General features: G+C 52.5%; 9 protein-coding genes across 9 annotated transcripts; 2 read left to right on the forward strand and 7 right to left on the reverse strand.

Moving 5' to 3' along the window:
* Positions 1–2969: 2969 nt before the first annotated feature.
* On the reverse strand, positions 2970–4829 carry AYO20_02144 (hypothetical protein; the record flags this gene model as incomplete). The annotated part of the gene is made up of 1 exon (XM_022640450.1): positions 2970–4829. One exon carries the CDS (start codon positions 4827–4829, stop codon positions 2970–2972), a length of 1860 nt encoding a protein of 619 aa, XP_022503507.1.
* A 2174-nt stretch (positions 4830–7003) lies between these two features.
* Positions 7004–11955, reverse strand: AYO20_02145 (hypothetical protein; the record flags this gene model as incomplete). Its single annotated transcript, XM_022640451.1, has 2 exons — positions 7004–7344; positions 7395–11955. The coding sequence occupies 2 exons, from the start codon at positions 11953–11955 to the stop codon at positions 7004–7006; spliced, it is 4902 nt and encodes a 1633-aa protein (XP_022503508.1).
* A 448-nt stretch (positions 11956–12403) lies between these two features.
* AYO20_02146 (hypothetical protein) lies at positions 12404–14524 on the forward strand (the record flags this gene model as incomplete). Its single annotated transcript, XM_022640452.1, has 1 exon — positions 12404–14524. One exon carries the CDS (start codon positions 12404–12406, stop codon positions 14522–14524), a length of 2121 nt encoding a protein of 706 aa, XP_022503509.1.
* Positions 14525–14829: 305 nt separating this feature from the next.
* AYO20_02147 (hypothetical protein) lies at positions 14830–16448 on the reverse strand (the record flags this gene model as incomplete). The annotated part of the gene is made up of 2 exons (XM_022640453.1): positions 14830–14865; positions 14934–16448. 2 exons carry the CDS (start codon positions 16446–16448, stop codon positions 14830–14832), a joined length of 1551 nt encoding a protein of 516 aa, XP_022503510.1.
* A 301-nt stretch (positions 16449–16749) lies between these two features.
* On the forward strand, positions 16750–17658 carry AYO20_02148 (hypothetical protein; the record flags this gene model as incomplete). The annotated part of the gene is made up of 1 exon (XM_022640454.1): positions 16750–17658. The coding sequence occupies one exon, from the start codon at positions 16750–16752 to the stop codon at positions 17656–17658; it is 909 nt and encodes a 302-aa protein (XP_022503511.1).
* A 664-nt stretch (positions 17659–18322) lies between these two features.
* On the reverse strand, positions 18323–19717 carry AYO20_02149 (hypothetical protein; the record flags this gene model as incomplete). The annotated part of the gene is made up of 1 exon (XM_022640455.1): positions 18323–19717. One exon carries the CDS (start codon positions 19715–19717, stop codon positions 18323–18325), a length of 1395 nt encoding a protein of 464 aa, XP_022503512.1.
* A 449-nt stretch (positions 19718–20166) lies between these two features.
* Positions 20167–21299, reverse strand: AYO20_02150 (hypothetical protein; the record flags this gene model as incomplete). Its single annotated transcript, XM_022640456.1, has 3 exons — positions 20167–20348; positions 20429–20882; positions 20946–21299. 3 exons carry the CDS (start codon positions 21297–21299, stop codon positions 20167–20169), a joined length of 990 nt encoding a protein of 329 aa, XP_022503513.1.
* Positions 21300–21591: 292 nt separating this feature from the next.
* AYO20_02151 (hypothetical protein) lies at positions 21592–23351 on the reverse strand (the record flags this gene model as incomplete). The annotated part of the gene is made up of 2 exons (XM_022640457.1): positions 21592–23097; positions 23145–23351. The coding sequence occupies 2 exons, from the start codon at positions 23349–23351 to the stop codon at positions 21592–21594; spliced, it is 1713 nt and encodes a 570-aa protein (XP_022503514.1).
* A 693-nt stretch (positions 23352–24044) lies between these two features.
* AYO20_02152 (hypothetical protein) lies at positions 24045–25607 on the reverse strand (the record flags this gene model as incomplete). Its single annotated transcript, XM_022640458.1, has 3 exons — positions 24045–24869; positions 24919–25091; positions 25151–25607. The coding sequence occupies 3 exons, from the start codon at positions 25605–25607 to the stop codon at positions 24045–24047; spliced, it is 1455 nt and encodes a 484-aa protein (XP_022503515.1).
* Positions 25608–25853: the final 246 nt, after the last annotated feature.

Here is a 25853-nt window from a genome sequence, read left to right on the forward strand (position 1 = left end):
TCGGTGGGTGAAGGCGATCTTCCGTGGCTGGCGGGTGGTGTGGCTAGCTGAGTACCCCAGAAAGGCTCGGGCCAGTCTGGCAATGCCAGACTGTGCCTGCGGTCTTATTACAAAGAACCGTTGTGAGCTTCACAAGGCCCGCCGCCATGTGGAGGTTGCTTGCCTCTCCGTAAGTATCCCCTGGACATGCAAATAGTCGTTGGCCAGGCTGGCAGATGTGGTTGTGCCGTCTTTCGCTCTCAAGCGAGGTCGGGAATCGCATTCATCAGGTGTTGTCCTTTGCACATGATGGGCCTGTGAGCCAAGAGAGGTACGCTGGCTGTTACATGCAGGCCGGCCGATGAGGCGGACGAAGGGGATTACCTGGACCCCTTACTGCACTCGTTAGCTGGCCTGCTGGTGACGGCTTGACGGCGGTTGATGTGATCCTTTTGGCTCGCAGGTGATTGCCCAGCAAGCGTGTCTAGTGCCGCAGGTCTTGCCACACCCTTCCACGACGGATTATTATTATAATGCGGATCTACGAACCAAAGGCGCCTGGAGTATTGACCCCTCTGGCCACCGTTTACTGGCCTGTCAAGGAATCTCCAGGAACCGTGGAATACCAAGGAAACCTCTTACTCGGCGCCTGTCCGTCCGAAAACGGATTTTTTTTTTTTTTTTGGAACCACGAGGACGTGAAAAACCCACTGGATCCACTCATGAGATGGAGATACAGCAAGGAGCACAATTGCATGATTTACATTTTTCCTGCGCACGGCACCTCTTCTGGACGACTTCAGATTTCCACTTATCTGAGATTTTCGGTTATCGCAAAATCCGAGACAATCAGGCGTTTTTTTTTTTTGGCTGGAAGATGTTCGGCCGATGAGGACGAATACTGGTCCAATACAGATGGCAACGAAATTCTATTTTTTGGAAAGGACTGAAAGAGGCGAAGAACCTTCCGTCGATCGCAGTCTTGAAAGATAATTTGGAAACTCGACCCACAAGTCTTGACGAGGGCCGGTGAAAATTTTCCCTATTGTCGAGCTGAGGGCACAGAAAGCAGTCCAGAGTGGAATATATCTCTGGACTACCTGTCTTCTGCTACAGGTTGTAGAGGCAGTGAACGCATTCAGGCGCCATGAGCCTGATCAGCCATATGCTTGGTCATTCCCCAAAACACGTGAGAGCGATCCGCTCTACTTGCAACCTGGAGCAACCCTACGACGTGATCACGTAGAGGGTAAGAAAAAGCTCGAGTGATCAGCAACGACCAAAAAGGGTGAAGGTCGATAATTCGAGATGAAAGCTTGTCGATGTGCGATCTCCTCACTTGGAATTCTGATTACGACCATAAATAAACCCCACAAAGAACCTGGGACATAAACAACAATTCAGCCATGCGCAGACCTCGTCATTGCGTTTTACCACGCTGATCATCGAGCACGGCCAACTTTCAAGACCCTACAAACCGCAAAAAAACTGGTCCACCTCTCAGAGCGGGCATTCTCGAACGAGCATGGTCCAAATCCCGTTGGATCTGAGGCATATCTTTGAAGAGGGCACAGAGGGAACGAATTCCTCTACAAGGACCGGTTCGATCCGGTCCGATCACGAAGCTACCAAACCATTTCTTCCGAGGCATACACCCCCTCATCAATCAGTGGTCACCGTTTCTGTGTGGTGCAATCTTTTCAAGTGAGATATCATTGGAGGCTATGAAATGGACTGGACACAGCAGCGAGGGAATAAGAATATGCAACACGACATGATTCTTGCGAATAGATCTCCAACACCTATCTTATATCCTGACGGAGATTTCCAATACATGGATGGTTCAACTTCATGCGTGTGTGTGTGTGACTGTGCGAGTCCCATGTTGAGTTATACGTACGGACAGAAGACAAAAACAAGCCGACGGGCCACGGAAACCAGCACGCAGCACCCAACACCGAGCACTCCAAAGACGCAACCCCGAATAGACAGACAGATCCGTGCCCCGACTCATGGACTTTTGCTTGCAACAACCCCATCTTCATGACGCTACGTTGCATCGAGCATCTACCTACCTACTTACCTTTCATACCCACCTTTGCTACACCTCTCTCCCCTACCTTCGACACCATGCGTGCGGAAAAGCGTTGCGCCGCGCTTTACACCGGTCCCGTCCCGTTACGGACAGGACTGTGTGAAAAGCCGAGGCCTCATTTTACTCTAATATTTCCACACCGCGGTGTCGGAAGGAGGGAGGGAGCGAGAAAGGGGAGGTGGGTAGAAGGGAGTTAGTTGGTTAGTTGGGCGTGGGTTATCAACAAAGGGAAAGCAGTGATATCAAAATCCAATCTCGCGATGAAATGAAAAGGGGCAGCAGGAAAGGCAGCCGCACATGTTTTGTTCCTCGGTGGTTCTTTGCATCGCTGCGTCGCGTGTTCAAATTTCAGTGTGCCGTGTACTGGTGTACTGTGTGCTGTGTTTCCAATGTTCAAACTCGGATCAAGACAGCCAGCCAGCCAGCGGGGTCAGGCCGATTCCTGGTCCCTTGACCTGGTTTACCCTTTTTCATCGTGGGGGTCAAACAAAAAGTTTGCACCATTTCTTGCTTGAGGCAAGACCATGGGGAAGAAGATGGTCACACACACACACTGACTGCAATTCCCGCGCCGCATGTCGTTGTCATGTTTCTCTTTGCGGTTGGGAGTGTACAGAGAAAAGAGAACTACGAGGAACACGTTCTAAAGAGGCAGAAGGCTGGAGATGCAGCAAAGAGAGTGCCACACAAATTCTAGTGCTCCAGACAATTCTATTGTGAGGACGTTTGCTGCAAATTGACCGACTCACAGAATTTGGACGGTCCCCTTTTCTCATCTCTTCTTCCGTCATGTCATGCATAAATACCAATACCCACACCCTGATACTGCCATACAACTCTGTCTATTCCTTTGACCATCGGTCCAAACCGTCTCTTCTGCACCAAGAACGTCCCTCTATGCAAAAGCTCCATGTTGCATATTCCTGCCACTTCGGTTCCTTACGAGAGCAAAGGTCTTCTGCATGCACTGTCTCTTCCACCAATCCTTGACTCGGCTGAGCACTTTCCGCTTCTTGTACGCAAAATCAGACATTGGAACCGTATCTCCCAAATCTGGATGTGGAAACTCGAACGAATGCTGTGTTTTTATATGGCACGACTGGCTGAGTCTCAGTGTACCGGTTTCCTGTTGGGTAGAGCTATGTCGTGTTCCCAGCAGTCCTGTGGACTTTGTGAATCCACTGCGAAGGCTGTGCAAGTCAAATCTCTTTCTGATGGTAGAAGGCTGTTTCTGCGCCATTGCAGCCGAGCTGTCGTCAGAGAAGAAGCTTTGGACTTCTCGGAGAGGCGGCCTATACAGCGCCTGAGGTTGGTCCGGGAACCGAAGGCTGAGATTCAGTTCTGAAGAAGTGAGCGGCGGCCCTAATTCAGGAGGTGCTAGCTGGGGCACCGATCCCAAGCGGGGAATCTGAGAACTGTACCGTGTACTGTTTAAAGGCTCGATGACGCTAGTATTGCTTCGGTGCGAATGGACAGTCCTGATTGATGCCTTTCGAACAATTTCAATGCCTTTCTTGACAGGGTCCGGCATCGCCGCCAGCATACTGGTCCATCTCCGAGGCATAGGCGTCGGCACAAGAATACTACCTGCAGAGACCGTCGTTGGAGGCAGTACTGCCACTGAATCTGCACTCAATTCGGCGTAGCCAGCGACTGGCGAGGTCTCGCTCATATTTTCGGGCGAATCATCAGTTACCCATTCTTCATCTCGCCCAACGACCTCCAGCAACTGTCCCGTTTGTTCGAGGACTCCCAATTGCCCAAGACTCTGGGACTTTCTTCGGCTCTTCATCAGAATTCGTGCTCGCCGTCTTTGATGCGATGCTTGTCTTGCGAGCGTGTCACTTTTTGACCTACGATGAGTATGTAGCGCTCCTTTAGTCGGCAATTCGCCAGTTACCTCTGGGCCGAGACTTAGCTCCGACAATCTCCTGACCTTGTATTTCGTTTGTGGCGGATCCGAGTCAATGTCGGCCAGGTCTCCAGAAGTCAGCGAAAATTTTGCGTTGGATCGGGTAGACTTGGTCGACTCTGAGGTCAAGAGTCCGCTGGTTGACTGGAGTGTCTGCCACCCAGATGAATGATCCCGAAATCCGGAGCTCACAGAAGACAAAATGAATCTGGAATTGACCTGATCTTCTAGAATGGCTCCAGGAGAAAGTCTGGCATCCATACTGGCAAACAGACGGCGGGGTATCAGTCGACGCCTTTCCGAACTGGCGAGGCTGGAGTGTCGAATAGTTGAGCTCGAGGTCGTCGGTCTCAAGTTACATGAAGACAAAAACCGCGGCATACTGGGCGTTGCTCGGATAGTGCTCTCCGCGCTACTATTCACTGCCGCCGAATGCTCAGGGGGACTGTGTGTTTGGAGATGTGGTGCATCTTCGCAGTCGGTCCCGTCGTCATTCAGTCCTAGACATTCAATATGTCTATCGAGAAGGGACTCGATGGTGGACCTTTCATGCATCGTAATTTGACTGCCGTCTGTATTAGTGTTGGGGAGTTCTTGCTCAGGAGCCATTTTCTCCCACTGGCTCTGCTCCTCAACAGCGCCTAACTTTAACCCGTCTTGCAATTGTGGTGACAGAACTCTTTCAAGCAATTGTAAGTCCGGATGCTCCTCGACAGCATCCAGCCGAGAGAAGGTCTGAACAAAATGAGCCGGTTTTCCCTGGTCAGGCACATAACTATCAGAAATTTCGAGAATGCGACTGAATCGCTTCCTACTCTGCGACGACATTGGCCGCTCGGGCATTGGCGACAAGATCTCAGGGTGATCCTTTGAACGAATGTCGCCAGATGTCTTTGGTCGTTCCTTTAATCCAGACGAGTAAGAACCGAAGGAAAGTGGTCTAAAATTGAACGAAGGTAATTCCCACTGAGAGTGAGCCCGTTGAACGCCACGGAATGCTGGTTGGTGATTTTCATCACAATGCGGATCTCCATATTCCATCAACCCAGATATGGAAGGCTTGTGGTCAAATACAGGCGAATGGACTCGGGCAGCAAGAGTTGTAAGGTCACGCGGGCTTCGACTTGTGTTTGGAAAGAATGCACTCGAGTGACTTGAGCCACACGTTCGACGTGAGGTGGTCGACGTCTGAGAATTGTCCTTTTCGTCTTTCGATCGTCGATCGAGGTAGTCCTGCTCAGAAGGAGGAGGTCTCTCTATCACCTAGTGGTTACTCCGTTAGCACACAAACGACAACAGAAATGTCTTGAACAACGTTCAAAACTTTTTGAACTCCTAACCTTTTTATTTGCAGAAAGAGACCTCATCGGTGGTACAGTGGTGGCCCCAAGGCTTGATTTCCGGGGTGGAATCATGCCAGCGAAGCTATATTTGGATTGTTTTGACTGCTCGCTCACTCGGCGGTTATGTGCGGTCGGCAGCTCCAATGGATGAAAGGCTGAGCCCGGGACTGTGCCGAAAGGTGATTGAGCTTGACGTCGTTCTGGTGCAGGGAGGTTGTCTAAGATTGTCTGGTCCATATTGAAGGGCAAATTGGCGGCAGCAGGGTCGTCGGGAGGAGAGAAACAATCCTCCTCGAGAAATGATTCAGAGTAGTCGTAGTAGTGAGGTGTCGTAGACTCAGTTGGAGACTTCGGTAGACCTCGAGACGAGGCAGCGCTGTGATTCCAGACTGGCCGGAAACTCTGGAGAGAATTGGACATGGGAGTAGTGGTCCTGTGATGCGAAGGACCAGCAAACTCATTGAGAGAGGAGATTGCTGGCGACGGCAAACGAACGAAGGAAGAGGTGGAGTTATTCATGTCGGCAGGATATACAGGTGGACCAGGACGCAAACGATGCGCAGAGATGGGGGAGGATGCAACCGTTCCGACACTTCCCACTCTTGGATAGCCATGTCTTGCACCATGCCTGTAGGGATATGCCTCACTGAGGGCAGGTGAGGAAGCTCGATAACCGGTCCGGCGTCTGTGGCCAGAAGTGATCATGGGGGAACTCGAATGCAGGCTGTGGAAGTCACGGTGACTGCGGAGAGTGATCAGGGACCTGTGCGAGTGAAGTGGACGAGCAGGGACGCCGGGACCAGTGAGGTGTTGTTGGGATCTATGCCGTGGACCACCTCTCTTGGAGCGGAACTCTGAGTGAAGAGATGTCTGGGCAGAATGAATAGTCTCTCTTCCTGATAAGGCCGAAGATGATGGGACCTGCCGAGGCCCATGGTGGCGGTGAGACTGTCGTCGTGGTGGTTGTTGGTACTCGAGGTGAGGGTTAAACGAGGTATCGAAGGAACCAGCACGGCGTTTAGATGACTGCAAGCGGGAACTGGAACGAGGTATACGTGAAGGCCGAACAGCGAATTGGCCACAGTCCCCCAATTCAGTCGTGTTTCTCAGCATGCTTTGCACGGCACTGGAGCGGAGTGAAGCCATGGACGTCGTTGGCGGCAGGTCATCCTGTGCGGCGCCATTGTGGGAGACATCTTTCTGGATGTTGGGACTGATCTCTTCAAGTGGCATCGCGAGCCAACGTTTCGCATATCGGTACAAGTTATAGGCGCTATATGCTGGAAGAGGATAGATGAGGCCAGATGGTGATGTGAGTAGGAGTGAGTCGGAGTAGACAGAGAAGTGAAGAGGGGCGTTCAGGACATTGAGGAGCTTGTTATGCTGAGAAGAGTGGCATGACGGACTTCATCCAGAAGATGAGACTTGGTTGATGATGAGAAGGTGAAGAGAAGGTGAAGATGAAGGTTCCCAGGGGAGCATGTGCCTTGGGAAGGTGCGCCTGTAACCTGCAAAGTGAAACTGCGTTGAGACCTGGGAAGGGACGCGTTCGACAACATGGCAGGCACATGGCAGCAGATGGAAGAGCCTCGTCGCGCCATATTATACTGCCCTAGTAGGAGTGTTCAGCTCATTGCTTTCATCATTGACTCAAACACTCCGTAACTTGTTCCTTCAGGTAGGCATCATGCTAATCTTTCCTGCTCCACCACTACCACCTCCTCCACCGCGGTTACGGGTGGAAAAGGCTTCTTTGCTGTTCTTATACACAAATTCCTGCAGACCTGAATTGCTGGTGCTGGACCGTGCACTGACACTACTCTTGACCTTTCTTGTAGTACCACCGCTGCCTCTCTTCCCCTTCGTCACCGCTGTCCTTGCCCTTGAGCTTCCGCTACCACGCTGCTGAGGACCACGTGAGGCACGGCGATTCCAGGGGACGGCCTTAAGATGAGAGTTGCGCTTTTTAGACGCAGCCTTTTGGGGTCGGGCCTCGAATGCCGTCGCTTGGGAAACTGCAATCTGTTAGTAGCTGGAATCAGCTAGCTGACAGCGCTCAACTTACGTTTCTCGTTGAAGTGGCTCACATCGTCAGCCACACTGAAGTAGTGACTACTCTCGCTTTCATCGAGATCTTCATCACTTTCCGTCACCCGATCCGCATCCTCATCGTCGCTGATCTCCACGATTGATGGGTCAAAAGGTCCATCTACATCTTCCCCTCTGGCCTCTTTCATCGCCCTGTAGTCATTATATGCACTTCTGGCCAGCCGCAACAGGACAGGCCCAAACATCTGGAACGTTTCTGGGTTCATTTTGCACATATTTCGAAGCGCGGCCTCATCTTGCGGAAACTGAGTGGCGATCTCTCGCAGTACAAGATCGGATATTGAGGTCTGCCGCAAACCTTTCGTGATGTGAATCCGCTTGATTTCCTTCTTCGCATTATCAACAAAGTCATTCAGGATATGTTGGTGAACTTCGTCAAGCCCTCCCGTCCTGTCATCTGTAGTAATTGGAGGTCCGACTTTTTTATTCCTCTTGGACCGGGTTCCGCCAACAGCGGGAACAGGGTCAAAAAAGAAGTCGGCATCTTCTTCGACTTCGTCGACAAAATCTTCGTCGGTATCCTCATCAAACTGTGGGCGAGGAGGGATCTTGCGAGACCTAGGCTGCAACGGCGAAGAAACGTTCGTGGACACAGGATAGTCGTCAGCAGCGGCTTTGACTCCTGTCCCTTGTGTTTTCTTCTTGGCCTTCGAGCCGCCGGCTTTGGTTTTCGTTTTATCTCTCGGCGAGACCAAGACTTGCATACTCAATTTTCCTCGACCGGTCTCGAATTCGGAGGCTCGGGGTCCTGGCTTCACATATTGCGTAGCGAAGCCTGCAGTATTGACCTTGTTATATTCCACCAAAGCATCTTCACTAATGAGCCGGTAGAATAATCTCTCGACGTCCCCTCTTACCAAATCTGCCCCGAGCCCGTATTCGCGAAGGTTGTTGTGGTGGAGGTCGGCGATCTTCTTGTTTTTACCGCCTCGATAGACATCGACACAGTGTAACAGGGTAACCTGCTCTCGAGACACTTGCTGGACGATGCGGATTGCATTTCTAGCATGCTCTGAAAAATCTTGCGTTTCGAAGGAGCTGGTTGAGTTACAATTGTCACAGGTATTGTTGCAGTCTTCTCGCTTGAAGTGTTCGTTGAAATATCCGAGCACTTGCTGTCTGCGGCAATCGCTGCGATTCTCGCAGAACTGGACGACGTTTCGCAACAGGTGCTTTTGCCTCTCCTTTTGCTGCCAATCGCCATCGCCTTTCTCAATCATCCGCTTTATGGAGGTCGTGTCTCCGTAGCCATAGAAGAGATAGCACCCAGCTCTGCCACCATCTCGCCCAGCTCGACCTGTCTCCTGGTAGTAACCTTCGAGACTCTTGGGAATGGTGTGGTGGATGACAAATCGGACATCTGCCTTATCGATACCCATGCCGAATGCAATCGTAGCGACGATGACTTTGTAGACGCCAGCTTGCCACTCTTTCTGGATATGAATCCGCTCTGGAGCTTCCAGTCCAGCATGGTAGTGGCGAGCTTGAATACCATAGTCGTCCTGGAGTTGCTTCGCAACATCTTCACAAGCTTTGCGTGATAGGCAATAGATGATTCCTGCTTGGCCCTTATAAGACTCCTGGATGAGAGAGGCAATACTTGCAAGAACGGCTTGCTTGCTGCCTTTGGGTCTCACCTCATACGTCAGATTGGGTCTGTTGAAGCTCTGCGTAAAAACCTCAGCGCCGTCCATACCGAGATTATGCATACAGTCCACTTTCACGTTTTCGGTTGCAGTGGCGGTCAGGGCCATCACTGGCACATCCATGAAACGCCGACGAACTTCACCCACTGCCTTGTAGTCGGGGCGAAAATCATGTCCCCATTGGCTGACGCAGTGTGCCTCGTCAATCACAATGCGTGCAAGGCGTCTCCTCCTGTTCAAATCCAGAAAGACCTTGAAGAACGTCTCGCTTTTGTTGAGCATCTCGGGCGTGACATAAAGAAGCTGAACAAACTTTTCTGGCTCGTTAGATCGTAGCGCTTCGAGGATATAGTTTCTATGTTCTTGCGAGGTTTGGCCGTTGACCAGTACAGCCTGAATGTGCAATTTCTGCAAATGATCCACTTGATCCTGCATCAAGCTGAGCAATGGAGAGACGACGATGGTCACACCTGCAGTCCGCCCGCTTTGCACCACGGCTGGCAACTGATAGCAAAGAGACTTGCCTCCGCCAGTAGGCATCAGCACAAAGGCATCCTTGCCACTCAAAGTCGCGTTAATGGCTTCCAGTTGATTGTGACGAAACTCGTGGAGATGAAATTTCTTCCTCAGAGTTGAGTGCACTTCTTTCGACCATGGATGCTGCATCAGAGCTGCTGGTGGAGGGCGAGATGTGGATGATGCGGATGCAGGTTTTTGGGGCGATACCCTGCGAATGTTGTCACTCACTTCACGCAGGGCAGACCGTCCACTTCGGACAGGGGACGGAGCTACTATTGGCGGTAGATTTTGTTCATACTGTTCTGCTGCCTTGTACATTTCTTCGTCATCCAAACCATCCTCGAAGTCTTCATCATCGAATGAGAGGTCACGAGCTGGACTACCCATTGTTCTTGAAAAGTCGCCTGCGCCGGCCTTCGCACCCACACTGGCAAGCACACGACTCGGGCCAGGAATATTGAAGGCATGAGGTGTGGGAGAGGTAAGCCTAGCATCAACCGACACTTGAGCCCTCTTGTGAGATTCACGATAGGGAGAAGGGCTTCGGTTGGACGACTTGATAGCCATGTCAACTGCATCGTATCTGTACAAGGATGGAGTTTGACGAATTGATTGCGTCGAGAGATGAGAGAGACCTTGCGGAGTCTCACTCTTCAAATTCTTCGACGTTGATTGAGGCGGCTTTTGAGTTGAGGCAACCAGGACCCTCTGATCCGAGACCTTTGGGCCTGGAGACAACAAACGGTTCCGGTCTGATGTTGGATGGTCTCTCATTCTGCTGGAGGTCGACACTCCCACCTGTTCCAGAAGGTTGAATATTGCGAGCTCGCGGGCGTCGATTTCGCGTTTCGCCCTGAAAATCTTATTGCATAGCGAAGTCAAGACATCCTCGGGATCATCAGGCTCAATAATATGACCCGCTTTACGAAGTTCTTCTCGCTGGTCAAGCATTTGTTCCCGTTGATTTCGGAGTTTGAACAGAGTGGCAGATTCTTCCTGAAGTCGCGTTGCTGCATTGATCTTGTTTGCTATCGCCTTTTGGCGATCTTTCAGGTGGCTAGAAGCAGCGCCCCGTTCGCACATCTCCTCCAGGATTTGTCTGCCGACAACTTCCTTCGAGTCCTCCAGCCGCTGCACGAGACTTTGTAGCTGGTCTTTCCCGTTCATAACGAAGCTATCAATCAATGTTTTCTGCTCCAATGTCAAGTCGCCAGTAATGGTTGGTGTTGGAGTGCTGTTATTCAATCCAAATTCCACATTCGACGTCGTCTGCGGCGTCGATTTAGGTCTCATTCGGACGGCATCCACCGGTCCGGGCGATGCATGGACCGAGTGTTGTTGAGATCGAACTGGAGAGCGGGAAGCTGTCTCTAAGCCTTGTTCTTTTGCCGTAACCCCGAGTAAGCCTGGACCAGACACATCCCTGGAGAAAGCATCGCCAGAAGAATCTGGTTCAAACTTTTGAGCAGGAGTTACATCTTCGTCGTCGTCCGAATCAGGAATGACATTTAGCGATCGATGCATTCGAGCTTTGAGAGGACGTATTGAAGGTTGTGCCTGTTGGGCGTTTGCTGTTGTATTCCTTTGGTAACCTTGACCTCCGTCAATTGCTTTGGTCCCACGATTCAATAAGGTGTCTGAATCGGGATCCGTGCTTCCGCTTCGAGTGCTTGTTTGAGTCAGGCTGATTTCTCCCTTAAAACGTTTCCCGTTGACGCTGGTTTGGCTTCCGCGGATCGGAGAGGTTGTCGTCGTTGTGCGGTGCTGGAGTATCTTCGTTGACGTTCGACTTGACTGCGGAGAGAGCAGATCCGACTCGTATTCATCGCTTTTCCTCTTCTTCCCTTTTTTCTTTGGCGATGGCTCTACGCGAGAAGCCGACCTTTCGTTCCATAGCTGAGTTGGGGGCCCGAATTCGCCAAAGGAAGAAGTCGTGACGTCGCCGGTCAAATCAATTTCATCGATGTCGAGGATGTCAATGGAATCGTCGAATTTTATGTCATCAAAGCTCGTCACTGGCGTACGCGGCTTCGAAATCTGCCGGGATATGGAAGGCGTCTCATACTTCTTCGAACGACCGGATTGCAGCTTGTTGTCTTCTGAGGGTCGAGATGGAGTTGGGGTCGGAAGTGGGTTGGGCTCGCGTTGCAATTGAGTATGCAGTTTTGGTCGTGGAGGGATCTGTGGTGCCAGCTGCAGTCTTGCCATGTCCTCGTCCGTGTCTGCTGCCTCCGACTCATCGTACAATATGCTGGCAGTATCAGCAATAACAGATATATGCTCTAACGATCCAAAAGAGGGTGGGTGCTGCAAGAGCCATGAGAGGGAGCTGCTGAGATTATTCTTGGTCATAGGTCCGTCTCATCTTGCTCTATCTCAGAACAGTTCTGCAGATACAGTGGTCTACTAAAGGGTGGACTTTGGAGTAGTTGTGTTCGCCTGCGCCAGTCGAGTTTGGAGGATGCCAAAGTCCCCGCCAAAGACGCGTTGAGACTGCTGGGTGCAGTGGGCGCGGTACGCGGCATCAGTGGTGGGACTAATATGCCAAGAGACACCAAGACACGTGATTCAAATTTGCATACGAGGGCGGCACACATGGCTTCGTTTCCTCTTCTCAACCACTACGAGGTACAACTGTCAGTCACCCAAAGGTACTCGGTACACAAGAGTGCCAACGTCCTCGACGAACACGTCGCTCCCAGTAAACTTGGAAGAGTCAGTTCTGCCTTTCATTCCAGGACCACCTTTCCTTGGGTGTGAGAGTGCCTCTTAAACTGATCACTTCCTTGCATGCGCCACCATGGCCAAGGGTAAGAAACCTAAGTCGGCAGACCAAAAGGCCCGCACGGCAGCGAAGCAAATGAAGAAGGCCGCGAAAGGCGAGAAAAAGAAAAGCGCCAAAGCAGCGGCTTTGAACGCCGATTCGGACGGTGACGACGATGGTGATATTGATGCTATGCTAGCTGCTTACGCTGAAGAGCAGGCCAAGTACCTCAAGGTCACAGAGCAGCCTTGTGACCCTCCTGGCCCGAGGTCGTCCAGCACAATAGTCGCCTCGCCCTCCAACAGGAACGAGCTGTTCGTTTTTGGTGGCGAGTACCATGATGGGAGCACTGCCTCCTTCTACAATGACCTATTCGTATACCTCATCGATAAAGGTGAGTGGCACCAGATAGTCTCAGGAAACAGCCCCTTGCCCCGGAGCGGGCATGCCGCCTGTCGAGGCGGTAACACCGGTGGCATTTACGTCTCTGGGGGTGAATTTTCCTCCCCGAAGCAGAACCAATTTTATCATTACCACGACTTTTGGCATTTGGACACTGAAACAAGAGAGTGGACCAAGCTCGAACCACGGGGAAAAGGCAAAAGCCCACCTGCTAGAAGCGGCCACCGGATGACATATTTCAAGAACTATATTGTGCTCTTCGGTGGTTTTCAAGACACGTCACAGCAAACAAAGTATCTGAATGACACATGGATTTATGACTGCAAGGAGAATACGTGGCATGAGATGAAACTACAACCTGCATCCCAAAGACCCGACCCTCGTTCCTCGTTCAGTTTACTGCCCCACGAATCTGGCGCTGTTTTGTATGGAGGCTACTCTCGTGTGAAGACAACCACAGGTGCTGGAGCTGGCGGGAAGCAAGCTGGCAAAGGGAGCAGCGGTTCAGCCCCAGTGCGCAATATCCTCAAACCTCTTGTGCACCAAGATACATGGTTCCTCCGCATCACGCCGCCAGCTTCAGATGCCCCTAGCGGTACCCCTCCAGCACTCCGCTGGGAACGTCGGAAACGGCCGGCCAACGCACCAAACCCACCTCGGGCAGGTGTGACCATGTCATTCCATAAAGGGCGCGGGATCTTGTTCGGAGGCGTGCACGATGTCGAAGACAGCGAAGAAGGCATTGACAGCGAGTTTTTCAACGAGCTGTTTATCTGGAATATAGATCGAAATCGATTTTTCCCACTGTCCCTGAGAAGGCCCAAGACTGGTGGTCCCAAAAAGCAACTCCAGAATGCAGCGCGAGGAGGTCGGGATCGGGGCAAAGCGGACGAGGAAGAACTCCTGCGCAACCTCGCGGCTCTCGAGACCAAGGGCACAATATCCGCCGCCGAGGGTATCGAGCTTGATATAAAGGACGAGGAAGAGCTTGAACCTGAGCCTCCGAAACGTGTCTATCCCGTGCGGTTCGAGATGCCCCATCCTCGCTTCAACGCGCAGCTTACCGTACAGGACGACACGCTGTACATCTTTGGAGGCACCTTGGAGAAGAAAGATGTCGAAATCACGTTCTCTGACCTCTACGCCATTGACCTGGGCAAGCTCGACGGTGTGAAAGAACTGCATTACGTCGAACCGACCAATTGGAACGTGACTATCCAAGAAGATAGCGACGAGGAGATGGATGATGATGATGACGACGACGAGGATGATGATGATGACCTCGAAGGCGGAGACGATGCGATGGAAGACATGGACACAGACGAAGACCTCGAAAGTAGAACGGACACCATGTCCATCGACACGCGGCCCTCCATCTCCACAGCTCAAACGACACCCATGTTACGGCCGACCGAACTCGAGACCGAACCCGAGACCCTGGCGTCGCAGGACCCCCGCCCCTTCCCACGTCCGTTCGAGTCCCGCCGAGACTTCTACACCCGCACTTCAGAAGACTGGCAGCGCTTGCTCATCGAGAAACAGTCGTACGGGGGCAGAGCTGAGATGGCCGCGTTGGCGGCCGAGCAGACGATCAAGGAGTTGAGGAAGAAGGCATTCGAACAGGCTGAGGAGAGGTGGTGGGATTGTCGTGAGGAGGTGGCGAGATTGGAGGACGAGCAGGAAGAGGCGGGCATTGGCGAGATTGTCAGCATGGAAGGTCGGAGTGCTGATGCGGGCGCGGGCAGGAGACGTTAAGAACACGAGGACCACAAGATATTTACGCGAGCCAGCAGGGGGAAAGACCCATTGATAGGAACCAATTGACGGTGGGAAACAAAACCAGTATCTATTCCACTTTTCCTTTCCCTTGCAATCGATCCTTCACTCGTACAATCATTCCCTGTACCGCGCCCCTTGCCCGTTTCACAAGGCCCGGTATTTTGCCCTGTCCAACCTCGTCAGCGCCAACGAATCTCCTGACCAACAAGTTGTAAATGCTCCCAAATGCCAATGCCATAACCGTACTCGTCAATATGATCACATTATATGGCATGGAAAAATCAGGCGTTGGCAATGGCAATAACAAGCTTGTCGTTCTAATATACACATCCCTGGCATTTCCCGTGACTGGGTCGATGAGTTCTGGTGAAAGAATTCGAATTACCGCAGGAGGAATGTTAAATCCACGATTTGCATCGGGGGGGTATTCTGTATACCGAAGAATGGACTTTTCAAAGGCATAAGTTAGAGAGACGGTGGTGAGGGGTGGCACGTTGAGCAGGAGTTCAAGTTGTGTGCCGCGGTGTCGGTCGATCGCAGGCTGGTAATACATGTCCATAATGATTTTTTCTTCGTCAGGTCGGGAAGAGTCGAAAGGGGTTGTGGATGAATGCGTAATCCGTGCCTTAAGAGTGTGCATGTAGGGGCGCATGAACCAGGGTAGACTCTCAAAGTAGACGAATTGGACGGGCTCAGTCGAGGACGGGTTTGTGATGATAGTACGCATGCCTCCGTGAGCAGCACCATGGCCAGTCATGGTTCTTTCTGCTCGGAGAAGTTCATGGCCCAGGTCGTGCTTCCTGGTGGTAGATTGTTGTTGAGGTAATTCAAGATCAAATTCTTCGAATGGCATTATCGCATAACACCTTGATTCGGTAGGGCCAGGCTCAGATTTGACCTCAAACCCACTGTGACTAACCAATACCATTCGATCATGCGGGACATTCAGGCACAAGGGTTTCGGATCAGGGCCTTCGTCGTCTGCCAGGGGACACGTCCCTGCCATCGTCCTTCCAAAGACATCCTTGAGAGACCATGACAGTTCATCCACCATGTCGCGAGGATAGCAAGTATCGTGTGAATGGTAAGACTTAGACTCGTCGCAAACAAGCTGTTCAGGAGGGATTGGTCTCGGGATCGGATTATCTCGTGGTCGTTTGGATCGTTCAATATCGAGGACAATATCAATAGTTTGGCTGATTTCAATCTGGCATTCGGCAACCCCAGAAGAACATTTTGGCCGCACATCTATGGCCATGCTCTGCCATGAAGCGTCGAAAACCTTGTGTCCATCCAGAAGGCTTGAAATCCCAGCCTTGCCCTTGCACGGCAGGAGTTTCAGGAAGGGCGTCAGATTTTCTGTGCACACCACTTCTCCAGGAAGGACTCCATGCAAAAGGTGAAGATTTTGGCTGCTGTTCTGAAATGTCCCAGAAGGCTGGAAGGACAAGACAGGTTTGGTGGTCCTTGTTGAATCAATGAAATTCAACGAGGCACAGAACAGGCCCGAGAGCGATTGGGTCAAGGTTGTCCACTTTGCAAATGCATCTTCCTCAGAATCCGCATCGATCCATGCCCATAACTCCACCCCAGTTCCCCCTTCTTTGGTGCCATCCCAGGGACGCGCACCCCAAAGCTCCGGGTCCCAGCGCCCGGTGGTGAACCTTAGATGTAGTTCTTGTGTGTCGGCATGCCTGAGCGCCTGGCCCAGAGAGCGGGGGAAGTATCTGAAGTTCTGGGATTCATAATCGAGGGCACTTTCGTTGCTGCGGAAGTCAAATGAAGCGAGGAGAGAACCGAGGGGTAAAGGAGTGAGAGTCAATCGCTCAGAGTAATCCGAGGCTGCGACGCTCAAAACCAGGAGCGCGACATTGAGGAGAAGAAATAGAAGCCGGGACATGCCGGCATCGTTATCAGCAATTTCTCATTCCGTTTGTGCTGAGATACACTGACAATAGTAGGGTCAAGTGCACAAAAAGGACACCGAGTCGCAGAGTAAAGTTGGACGGTACAAATTCTGCCGCAGTTCAGCCGATTCCTCCACCACTTCTTTCTCTCCATTTGCGGACTTGGGTCTGCCCATCGCAATGCTTCTCACAAAACAGACACCATAGAATTTGGACTATATTCGATCGGACATTTCACCAGACACACACCGGAAAACCTACAGAGCCCATTAAGGTGTCAAACAATCACGCGCCATGGCGGCCGAGCAGCGCAAGCTGCTTGAGCAGCTGATGGGGGACCAGTTCATGGGAATGGGCTCTTCCTCCTCCAAATCGGCGAACCTCACCCTCACTTCGCCCAATGTTTGCCGTTCATACCTGGTCGGAACGTGCCCCCACGACCTCTTCACAAACACAAAGCAAGATCTCGGTCCTTGCCCGAAAGCTCATCCGGAGAACCTGAAGATGGAATACGACGCCCTCTCGCAGGCAGAGAAACAGAAATACGGATTCGACTACGACTACATGAGAGATATGCAGAAATACATTGATGATTGCAATAGAAGGATTGACCAAGCGCAACGGCGGTTAGAGAAGACGCCCGATGAGATACGGCAGACGAACAACCTCCTCAAACTTATATCTGATCTGACTAAGACAATAAACACAGGTCTCCTCGAAGTCAGTTGTCTTGCGGAAATGGGGTCTGTTAGTCTGGCGTGCAGCGAATTCCACAAAGTCCGAACCGCAAAACTAGCCAAAGAACAAGCCGAGCGGGATTTGAAGTCGTTATCAGACACATCAGGTCCTTCAGGGCACCAAAAACTACAAGTGTGCGACGTCTGTGGCGCATATTTGTCCAGACTAGATAATGACAGACGATTGGCCGACCATTTCTACGGGAAAATGCACCTGGGATATGCGCAGATGAGGCGGACGCATGAGACGCTACAGAAAGAATTGAAGGGACGAGGCCCACCACCAGCCAGGCCGCAGGAAGAGAACACGAGTGGGAGCCCCACTGGACCGAGAGGTTACGACGATGGAGGATATGGCGATGGTGGCGGATGGGGTAGAGGTGGTGGAGGATATGGTCGAGGAGGCGGCGGTGGCTACGGTAGGGGCGGCGGAGGATACCGCGGACGAGGAAGGGGTCGGTGGTAGAATCGCCGGTCCTCTCCATCTCCATTGCCTCCTCCGACGAGCGAGGACGTGCCTCCAGGATTTGTGGTCATGAAACATGATTGCGACGCATAGCGGGTGGGAAAATCGGGGTTGGGATTGGGGGATCAACAAAAATCATGGCGTCGTCGGACTGGGGAAGCACTTGTTACTACTACACTCGGCGTGGCGTTTGTCTCTTTCTGTCTCCTGTTACATTATCAGCCTTGTTCTCGCGATGGGAGAAGAAGGAGAGGCGGTACAAGGATGTGGGAGACGAAGGAAGGGCCAAGGAGGAGGAAACCCAAAAAAAGCGACGTGATACCCTGAAATGCATGCATTTTTTCCTCCGTAAACCCTCAACCCTCTATTCGCGCCCTGCTGTCCAGAAACCATCAGGTCAATCCGAAGAGCGCGAATCGATAAGCGTGCACAGAACCGCGTATTGTGTATATGATATTCGTGAGGTATATATCTAGCGTAACATTCGCCAACTATACAATGGGCGTCAAGTCAAGTCAGTGGTGAACAGCGAACAGCACCCACAACGCACCAGGAGACGAGCCATCTCAAAATGCGGGACAGATACTCCGGGTCAACCGCTTCGATTCATGCTGACGCTTGCCGCTCCTTGTCCTCCTGTCAATGTCACTGGTTACTGTTGTCCCTACCAGAAGTTCCTGGGCTTGCCCCGATTCTCTGCGCTGAGTTCGCTGGACTCGACCTGTTCGGCCCAGGATCCTCCTCCGCCGTCACCGCTCCCGCCACCTTCTCCTCCTCCTCCCAGATCGCCAGAGGTCCAGGCTGGGCCTGTTTTCGTCCCTGTACCCGTACCCGTACCCGTACCTGTACCCGAAGCTGGTGCTGATGCGCCTGTTGATTCTCCGGTGGTAGGGTTAGAGCCAGGGAGGGAGGGAAAGTCCGTTTCAGCAGACCAGCCTGGCGGTTGGTTATTGTCGCTGTTGTCGCCGTTGCCGCCGTTATAGCCACCATACCCTCCTCTTCCTTTGGAATTGCCTCGACCTCTTGCTCGACCGCCGCCTCTACCGCCGGCTCGTCCCCTCCCTCGTCCCCGTCCCCGGTCTTCATGCCACTCGTACATCTTCAAGTCATCCTCCTCACCGGGGCCTGATGGTGGTGGCGGTGGCGGTCCAGAGGAGTATCCGCCTCTCCTCCCCCCTCTCCCGTTGATCTGCTGCTCGTCCTTGTCCCGATCCCACTCCCTCCCCAGCTGGCCCGCCATCTTCCTCTGCCGGTTCTTCTCCCTCTCCCCTTCCATCACTCTCCGGTCCTTGGCGTCCCTCACCCGCCTCTCCTTGGCCTGTCGTTCCCTCGCCTCAAAGTTGGCGGCGTCCTCCTGCGCCCGCGCGTGCGCTGCCGCGAGGGACTGCGACCGTTCCTTCGCCGCGGCGAGTTTGGCCGTCAGTTCTTCGTCGGAGAGTTTTGGGGGGCGTATCCCGCCCGTGGAGAGGCGGTCGCCGCGCACCGCGGGGATGCGAGGTGCAGTGGTGTTTGACGGGCCGCTGGGTATGCCGGCGGTGTTCCCAGCGGCGGCGGCGGTCGATTCTGACGCTGGGTCTTCAGCCGGCGGCTGCTGAGCCGCCGGTTCAGAGGGTGTAGTGTTTGTTTCTGGGGTTTGTCGACCCCGTCTCCCCTGGGACCGTGTAGACTTTGTATCTTTTCCCGCCGGTGGTGGTGGTGCCGGTGCAGCTGCCCACTTGGAGTCCTCCAACCCGACAGCAGGTTTCCTACTTGCGCTTTCTCCCCGTGCAACAGGGCCATGGCCACCTCTCCCCCTCTGCTTGGGCTTGAACCCCGGGAATGACGGTTCAGTCGGCGTTGGTGGCTTCACCGCCGTTGCAGGTTCGACCGCCGGCGGTGGAGTAGATTCAGCAGCGACAGGCGGAGGGACGGCGGGAGGACTGGTCACGGCCGTAGAGGGCTCAAGCGAGATCTGCTCAAGTTGAGCGGCGACCTTCTCCGGGGAGGGCGGTTCGTCAAAGGGAATGATTTCGTCGTCAAACAGATCGTCGTCCCCGCGGGATTGGGCAAAGTGGTCCATGGCCGTGAATGAGGATAAGACAACAACGCAGTAAAACAGAGGCCCAACGGTAAACGATCCCTATAGTGAATGGGTATACTCTATAACAATGATGTGCAACAAAATCCAAAAAGAGGCAGACCCTCCCTCCAAGAGAACAAAATTTGTGGTGTTTCTGGTAAGGAATGGACCGGGGAAATAAAGGTCGGACTATGATGATCTGCACAACGCTGCTCCGCATTTTCCAACTGAATCTTGGGGAAAATCGCCGAGCGTGCACTGTAGAGCTTCAGGGTCGAACACATTCAGGGGTTGACTTTACAAGACGAAGCAGTGCCTTTTGGCAGTCATGATTTCCCCCCTTCTATCAGTCTAACACCGAAGATCCCATGTTCACTTTTACAAAAGCTCGTTGGAGCCCCCCTGTATAAACCACACATTTCTTTACTCTGGGTTGTCCTCCGCAGTGATCAGAATGGTGGCAACCAGAACGGATATCCTCCATTCTTGACCCGAAAGACACTCATCAAAAAGCTATACATCCCGAAAAGGATCGCGGCCCAGATGATGACCGCCGCTTGCTGGGTCTTGGGGTCCTTTATCCGCGGCACTCGCAAAGCTAGATTGATCGTTGCAAAGGCGAGGAGTGCATCTGGTAGTTGACAAGAATTAGCAAGAACATCCTCATAGACAGATTGTATTTTACTGGTTGTGGTCGGCCGGAAGACTTACACATTGCAGCCACAATTTGTGTCTCCATCCCATACTGGTTCTGAAACCCGCCAGCGAAGTAACTGATTCCTCCACGTCCGTTTCCAGCAACATAGGGAACCCTGCGAATATGATTGAACATATGGCCACTAGTAAAGAGCAAGATCATAATCAAGCTGATACCCGCCCACAAGTTGCGGTTCTGAATGATTGGCATCAGGTAGGGATAAGCGACAGTAATGAATGTGAACAGGCCCAAGGTAATGGTCAGGAACGCGCCAATTCTTGCATAGTTGATGGGTCGGACGATGGGAGGATAATTGCCAGGAGGGAGATGGCGTTGGAGCCAGCCATAGACACCTTCAGCCGATTGAGGACCGAGGAAATCGAGTCGGAGGGGTGGACCTTCAGGTTTGGCATGCTCGCCGACGGTAGGGGGGAAGAAGAGGAGGACAGGAGCGGTTTGAAGTTGGAGCTGTACGGGCAGTCTGTCAGCAAAGAGCTCGTCACCGTCCCAGAACTAATGCCACCAACAAACCTTCATGAAGACGTTTCTGCCCTGATCGAAGTCAATGGTGCTCAGAAGCAACCTCTTGTCCCCATTACGATCGCCCTTCTGCCAGCTTTTCCCCAGGATACTCCATTCCGGATCGAACTCTCGACAGATCCCGCAAGCATATTTGGCATCTCGAGCAGTCAGCAGGACAGCCAGAGAGTAGTCCCGCGGCGAGGCTGTCAATTCATAGTAGCTTTTCTCGTCGAGTTCGAAAGGTGCGGAGGAGGCCTGTTTGGCAAAGTAGGTGTCGAATTTGTTCGTCGTGGCAACCTTTTTAGCGGAGACCCCGGCCGTCAGGGTGAGCGCTGTGAGCGCCAGCAGTCTAAACAGACGCATGTCTTTGGCCTGAGCAAGATGATGGAGTTTGGATGTGGGAGGGGACTTGGAGAACTACAGCCCGCAAGACAGGGTGTTCAATTGAATTCTTCGGCAAAGTTGCATGTTTTACAGATGGCGCTCAATTGCATCCTCGCTACAACCACTTGATCCACAGGAGTGACAGGACACCCAGTTGTGTCTACGGACGAAAATACGGAGGTTCATCTAGGTCGTATTGAAAGGTCTGGTTATCACATTCCAAGGTGCATAAAATGCTCTCAATCTTGCATATTTACACTCTTGGGCAGATCTAGTTCACTGTTTCCGACACTCCCGCCGACAGTGACTCCGCTTGTAGCTTCATAGTGTCTTGGAACCAGAATCCTTGTGTTTGAGAGACCGAGGAATCGAAGAGAAAGCCACTTAGAATGTCGACCGTGTCTTCCCAGGTGAGGAGTCCCATATCGTGAGCCTGACGCGCAAACTGTTCGTGGAACCAACCATCAAATAGCTCGCTGCTCAAAGCAGGCTGCTGACGGCGTTGTTCATAGATGGCGCCGACGTAGAAAGCCCAGAGTCTCGCATTCTTCCATTTATGCCATGCGGGGCTGTCTCTGGGACGCTCGCTCTTGACAAGCAGAGGTCGCAGGGTTTCGAGCACATTCCCCGCCCAAATATTCTTACCGCAGACATCGTTTTGAAAAGTAAGAGCCCGTGACCACTTGACAGCACTGATGGAAATGTATTGCTGGGCGTAATCGTAGTCGAGTTCTGGTCCCGAATCCGTCTCGGCGAGCTGCTTGAATCGGCAATAGCGGCTGACCAGCGTTCCCAGAGCAATGCCCCAGCTATACTGGCCCCAGCCGAGAAGCATTGTGGCAACATTGGCAGGTAGCCCATCGGACCACCTACGGCGCCATCGTGCACAAATCTCGCGACACAGCCTGATGCAAGCCGTCATCTCATCTGAGTCGATCGTCGGGTCAAAGGGGTAGAAATCCAACGGCGCAGGGGGGAGGATTGGCTCGACGGCTCGCAGAAACGGTGCGAAGGCCTTTGGCAGCCACTCGTAAACGTCAAAAGCAGGAGGGGTCAAGAGCTGCGTGGACATGTTCAGGTCTGCGTAGAGAAAGAAAAACAAAAGCTCGATCATCGTCAATCCTATCTCGTCGAGCTTGTCGAAAAGACCTCGACCCTGCTGGAAGTGCTGGTCAACGAACTTGCTGAGCATTTTACCGTGCATTTGCGCTGCTTCGACATTTTCTGCCGCGATCTCAGCGGTCCAGATCATGAAAATGTGCCACCAGATCCAGGGATCGACTTTGGATATGCCGACCAGTTTCTGCCGCAATGCAGCCGTGCTCTTAGCACGGCAGACCAAAGACCTTTGTATCAGGGACCGGCCTTGACTAGTGTCGGCTCCTGTGCACATTGCAACAAGTGCAGCATTGCTGCCGATGAAAGCCAGAGCGGTTCCCGTGTCCAGTAACCCTGTGGAGCAGACTTGCCAGTCAACTTTGGCACGAGCGTCTGCGAGGTTGTCCTTTGATTTGACATCGAGCCGCCATGATGCAGGAATAAGGATATCCCGGTAGAAGGTCACAAGCCTGTTCTCTTCCACGGTGATGGGGACTGCGGACGCGCTGAACGGATCAGAATTGCCTTTGTTGAGGACGGTGACTGGTGACAGGGTCTGGAGCCGTCGTTTCTCTTGTAGGAGCATGAGACGCCTGTTCTCGTTATTTGGGTCTGTGCCCTGCTCGGCCCTTGGCACATTATCGACGGCAGCGTTGTCCTTGGACGGACCAGGTGGGTGCTATACCAACATTAGACATTCTGAAAACAGGCAGGCTTCATCCTTACCACTGATGGTGGTGGCTGTGGTTGCGGTTGCGGCTGCTGCTTAAGCCTTCCTGGAATCTTCGCAGAGGCACGTAAGGCTTTGGTTTTTTCCTGTCGCTCCCAGCTGCGGTAGTTGTTCTGAATGTGTGAGAATACCCGGTGCCGATGCGGCAATGTCTTCATATTTTGAGCATCGTAATTGACCCACAAGACGGCTGGAGCCTCCATTGCGCTGAGACTAGAACAGTCCGTACTGGACTCGAGGGAAGCAGAAGATAGTCTATGCGTGTCAAAGGGAGAGCGAGGGTCGAATAGAATAGACCCCGCTTCGTTGAAGATGGGCATCCGGTTGGACTTTTAAGACTTCTCCCAAGAATCCCAGGGCGTCCGCACCCATCGTCGCACGGGTAGCTACCTTTGTCACGCCGCGGCATTTCGGCTGGCACCGAGCGATTGTGTATAGCAGAAGGATCAGAGTAAATCCTCATGGGCGAATGGTGTTTGCCGTTGCGGGATGGGTGTTGGCATTGGCGCAGAAAGAGTGATAACTTCTGATACATTTGACTGGCTGCCCCTTTGCACCCTTTGGGCACTTTGCGCAGGCTGCTGTTTTTTAACGGCTTCGCTTAACTGGCGCAGTGGAGAATGGCTGACTCAAAACTGACCGGACTGGCACCTGCCGCCTCACGTGGAGTGAGACTTCTTGGCCTTTCTACTTGTACGGGCCGAACAAAGTGTATTTGGCATATGGTCTCCCAAGGACAAGCCATGGCCCAGATACCGGTAAAGTCAATTCCAAAGACATCTCTTTCCGTCTAAATCCAACAGGCTCACAAAAGTCATACTGATTTGACCTGACATAGGCCTGCTCACTTGACGCACGGATTCTACCATTACACGAATCCTCCAGATCGCCGATCCTCACAAGTGAAACCTCCACCTCGGATCTTCATCTCCGAGCCAGGGCCCATCGACCGGAGCATTCTCTGCTGTTCTAGCCTCTCTTCGCTCATTCTGCCTCTTCAAAACCAGCCAGAGGGTCGTAGTCACGATCAAATTAGCCACCATGTACGCCAACGCGAACGAGTGACCCAGAAAATACCTGGGTGCTGTTTCTGTGCGATAGAGCTGGGTACCGAGGACAGCTCCCAGATTCCCCAGCGAGATCTGCAGTGCATTGGCAACAGCTCTCTTGGTCTGACCACTGACATTGTTTGCTGGCCAGGCAAGGGTCAACGCCACGGATGGATAGATGCCGGCTGCAGCGAAGATGATTCCCACATATGACACGCCCGGCCTTGGGTCACTCAGAAGTAGAATGTATCCAATGATGGCGAGGGAGGACGACATCAGGATAAATGGTGTCCGGGTGCAATATCTCTCGGAGAGCACCGCAAGGCCAATGGTAAGGACAAATGCGATTGCATAAGGTGGAATAGTCATAAGCTGTGCTTCGGCCGACGAATATCCGAGAGACTTGATGATGGTCGGAAGAAAGAGTGACAGCGTGTAAAGGGGAAGCGAGAGCGTGTGGAACCCGAATGCGTAGAGGTAGCATTTGATATCAGTGAACGCTTTTTTGACGTTGTTCCAGTCCAACTTCTCATCTTGGGTTGCATCACTGTCGACCTTGAGACGGTGCTGGATGTACTCTCGCTCCTCGTTGCTCAAGAACTTTGCTGTATCCGGGTAGTTGTGGATGAAGAAGTATGCAGCTATCGAGACCACAACAGTAAGTAGACCTTCCTGTGGAGCCTTTAGTATGCGTACGATGACTTTGAACAGGATTACTGACCAGAATAAATATCCATCTCCATCCGTTATAGCCACCAACTCCTCTCATGTGAGCAATCCCCCATGCGAGGATACCACCAAAAGCTCCTGCCAGCGAAGCTGCGCTGAAGAATAGAGCCACGCGAAACTGTCGCTCATTGCGCTTGTACCACATTGACAAGTAGAAGACGATGCCTGTCGACATGCAACGTCAGCTCAACGACGCTTAGGACCACAAGAAGGGGATTGCATACCGGGGAATAGTCCAGATTCAGCCACTCCTAGGAAAAATCGAACAACAAAAAAGCCATCACGGGATTGAGTGACACCCATGAGTGTACTCACGACACCCCAAGTGAGCGTCAGTGTGGGCAGCCAAAATTTCGGAGTCCACATCTTCAGAATCAGGTTGCAGGGAACTTCGAAAAGAACATAACCGATGAAGTAAAGCGTCAATCCGGTGAGATATTGGTCTCCTGTCATATTCAAGTCGGTTGCCAGGCCCTCGATACGTGCATTGCCGACATTGCTCCGGTCAAGAAACGAAAGAAGATACAGCGAGGTCAGGGCTGGAAGAAGGGTGAGATCGAGCCTGCGCACAAGAGCTCGCTCATTGATATGACCTTCAAGACTTTCATCGAAACCAGTCGGGGGAACACCTTTCTCTGTTGGGCTGGAACTGTCGAGAGGGGCTTTTTCGATTGAAGCCATTGTCCTATGTCGTTACTACCGGCACTCGCTCTCTCCGAACAACAGGCTGTGATTCAAGAGAAGGTAGAGAGTGCAACAGAAGCGTGGACATGGCTAGGAGATAGCTGCAGGGAACGGAGTGGTTCATATAGATCCTCGATACCGTTGTAGGAAGGTCAGCATTCGAGCGCACAGATCCATGACGCTTCTCCCAACCGTTGTGGGAAGGATTGGCTAAATCGTTGTGGTGCAAACATCATGGCAGAT

Source organism: Fonsecaea nubica (genome assembly GCF_001646965.1).
Source record: "Fonsecaea nubica strain CBS 269.64 chromosome Unknown Scaff9, whole genome shotgun sequence".
Taxonomy (NCBI): domain Eukaryota; kingdom Fungi; phylum Ascomycota; class Eurotiomycetes; order Chaetothyriales; family Herpotrichiellaceae; genus Fonsecaea; species Fonsecaea nubica.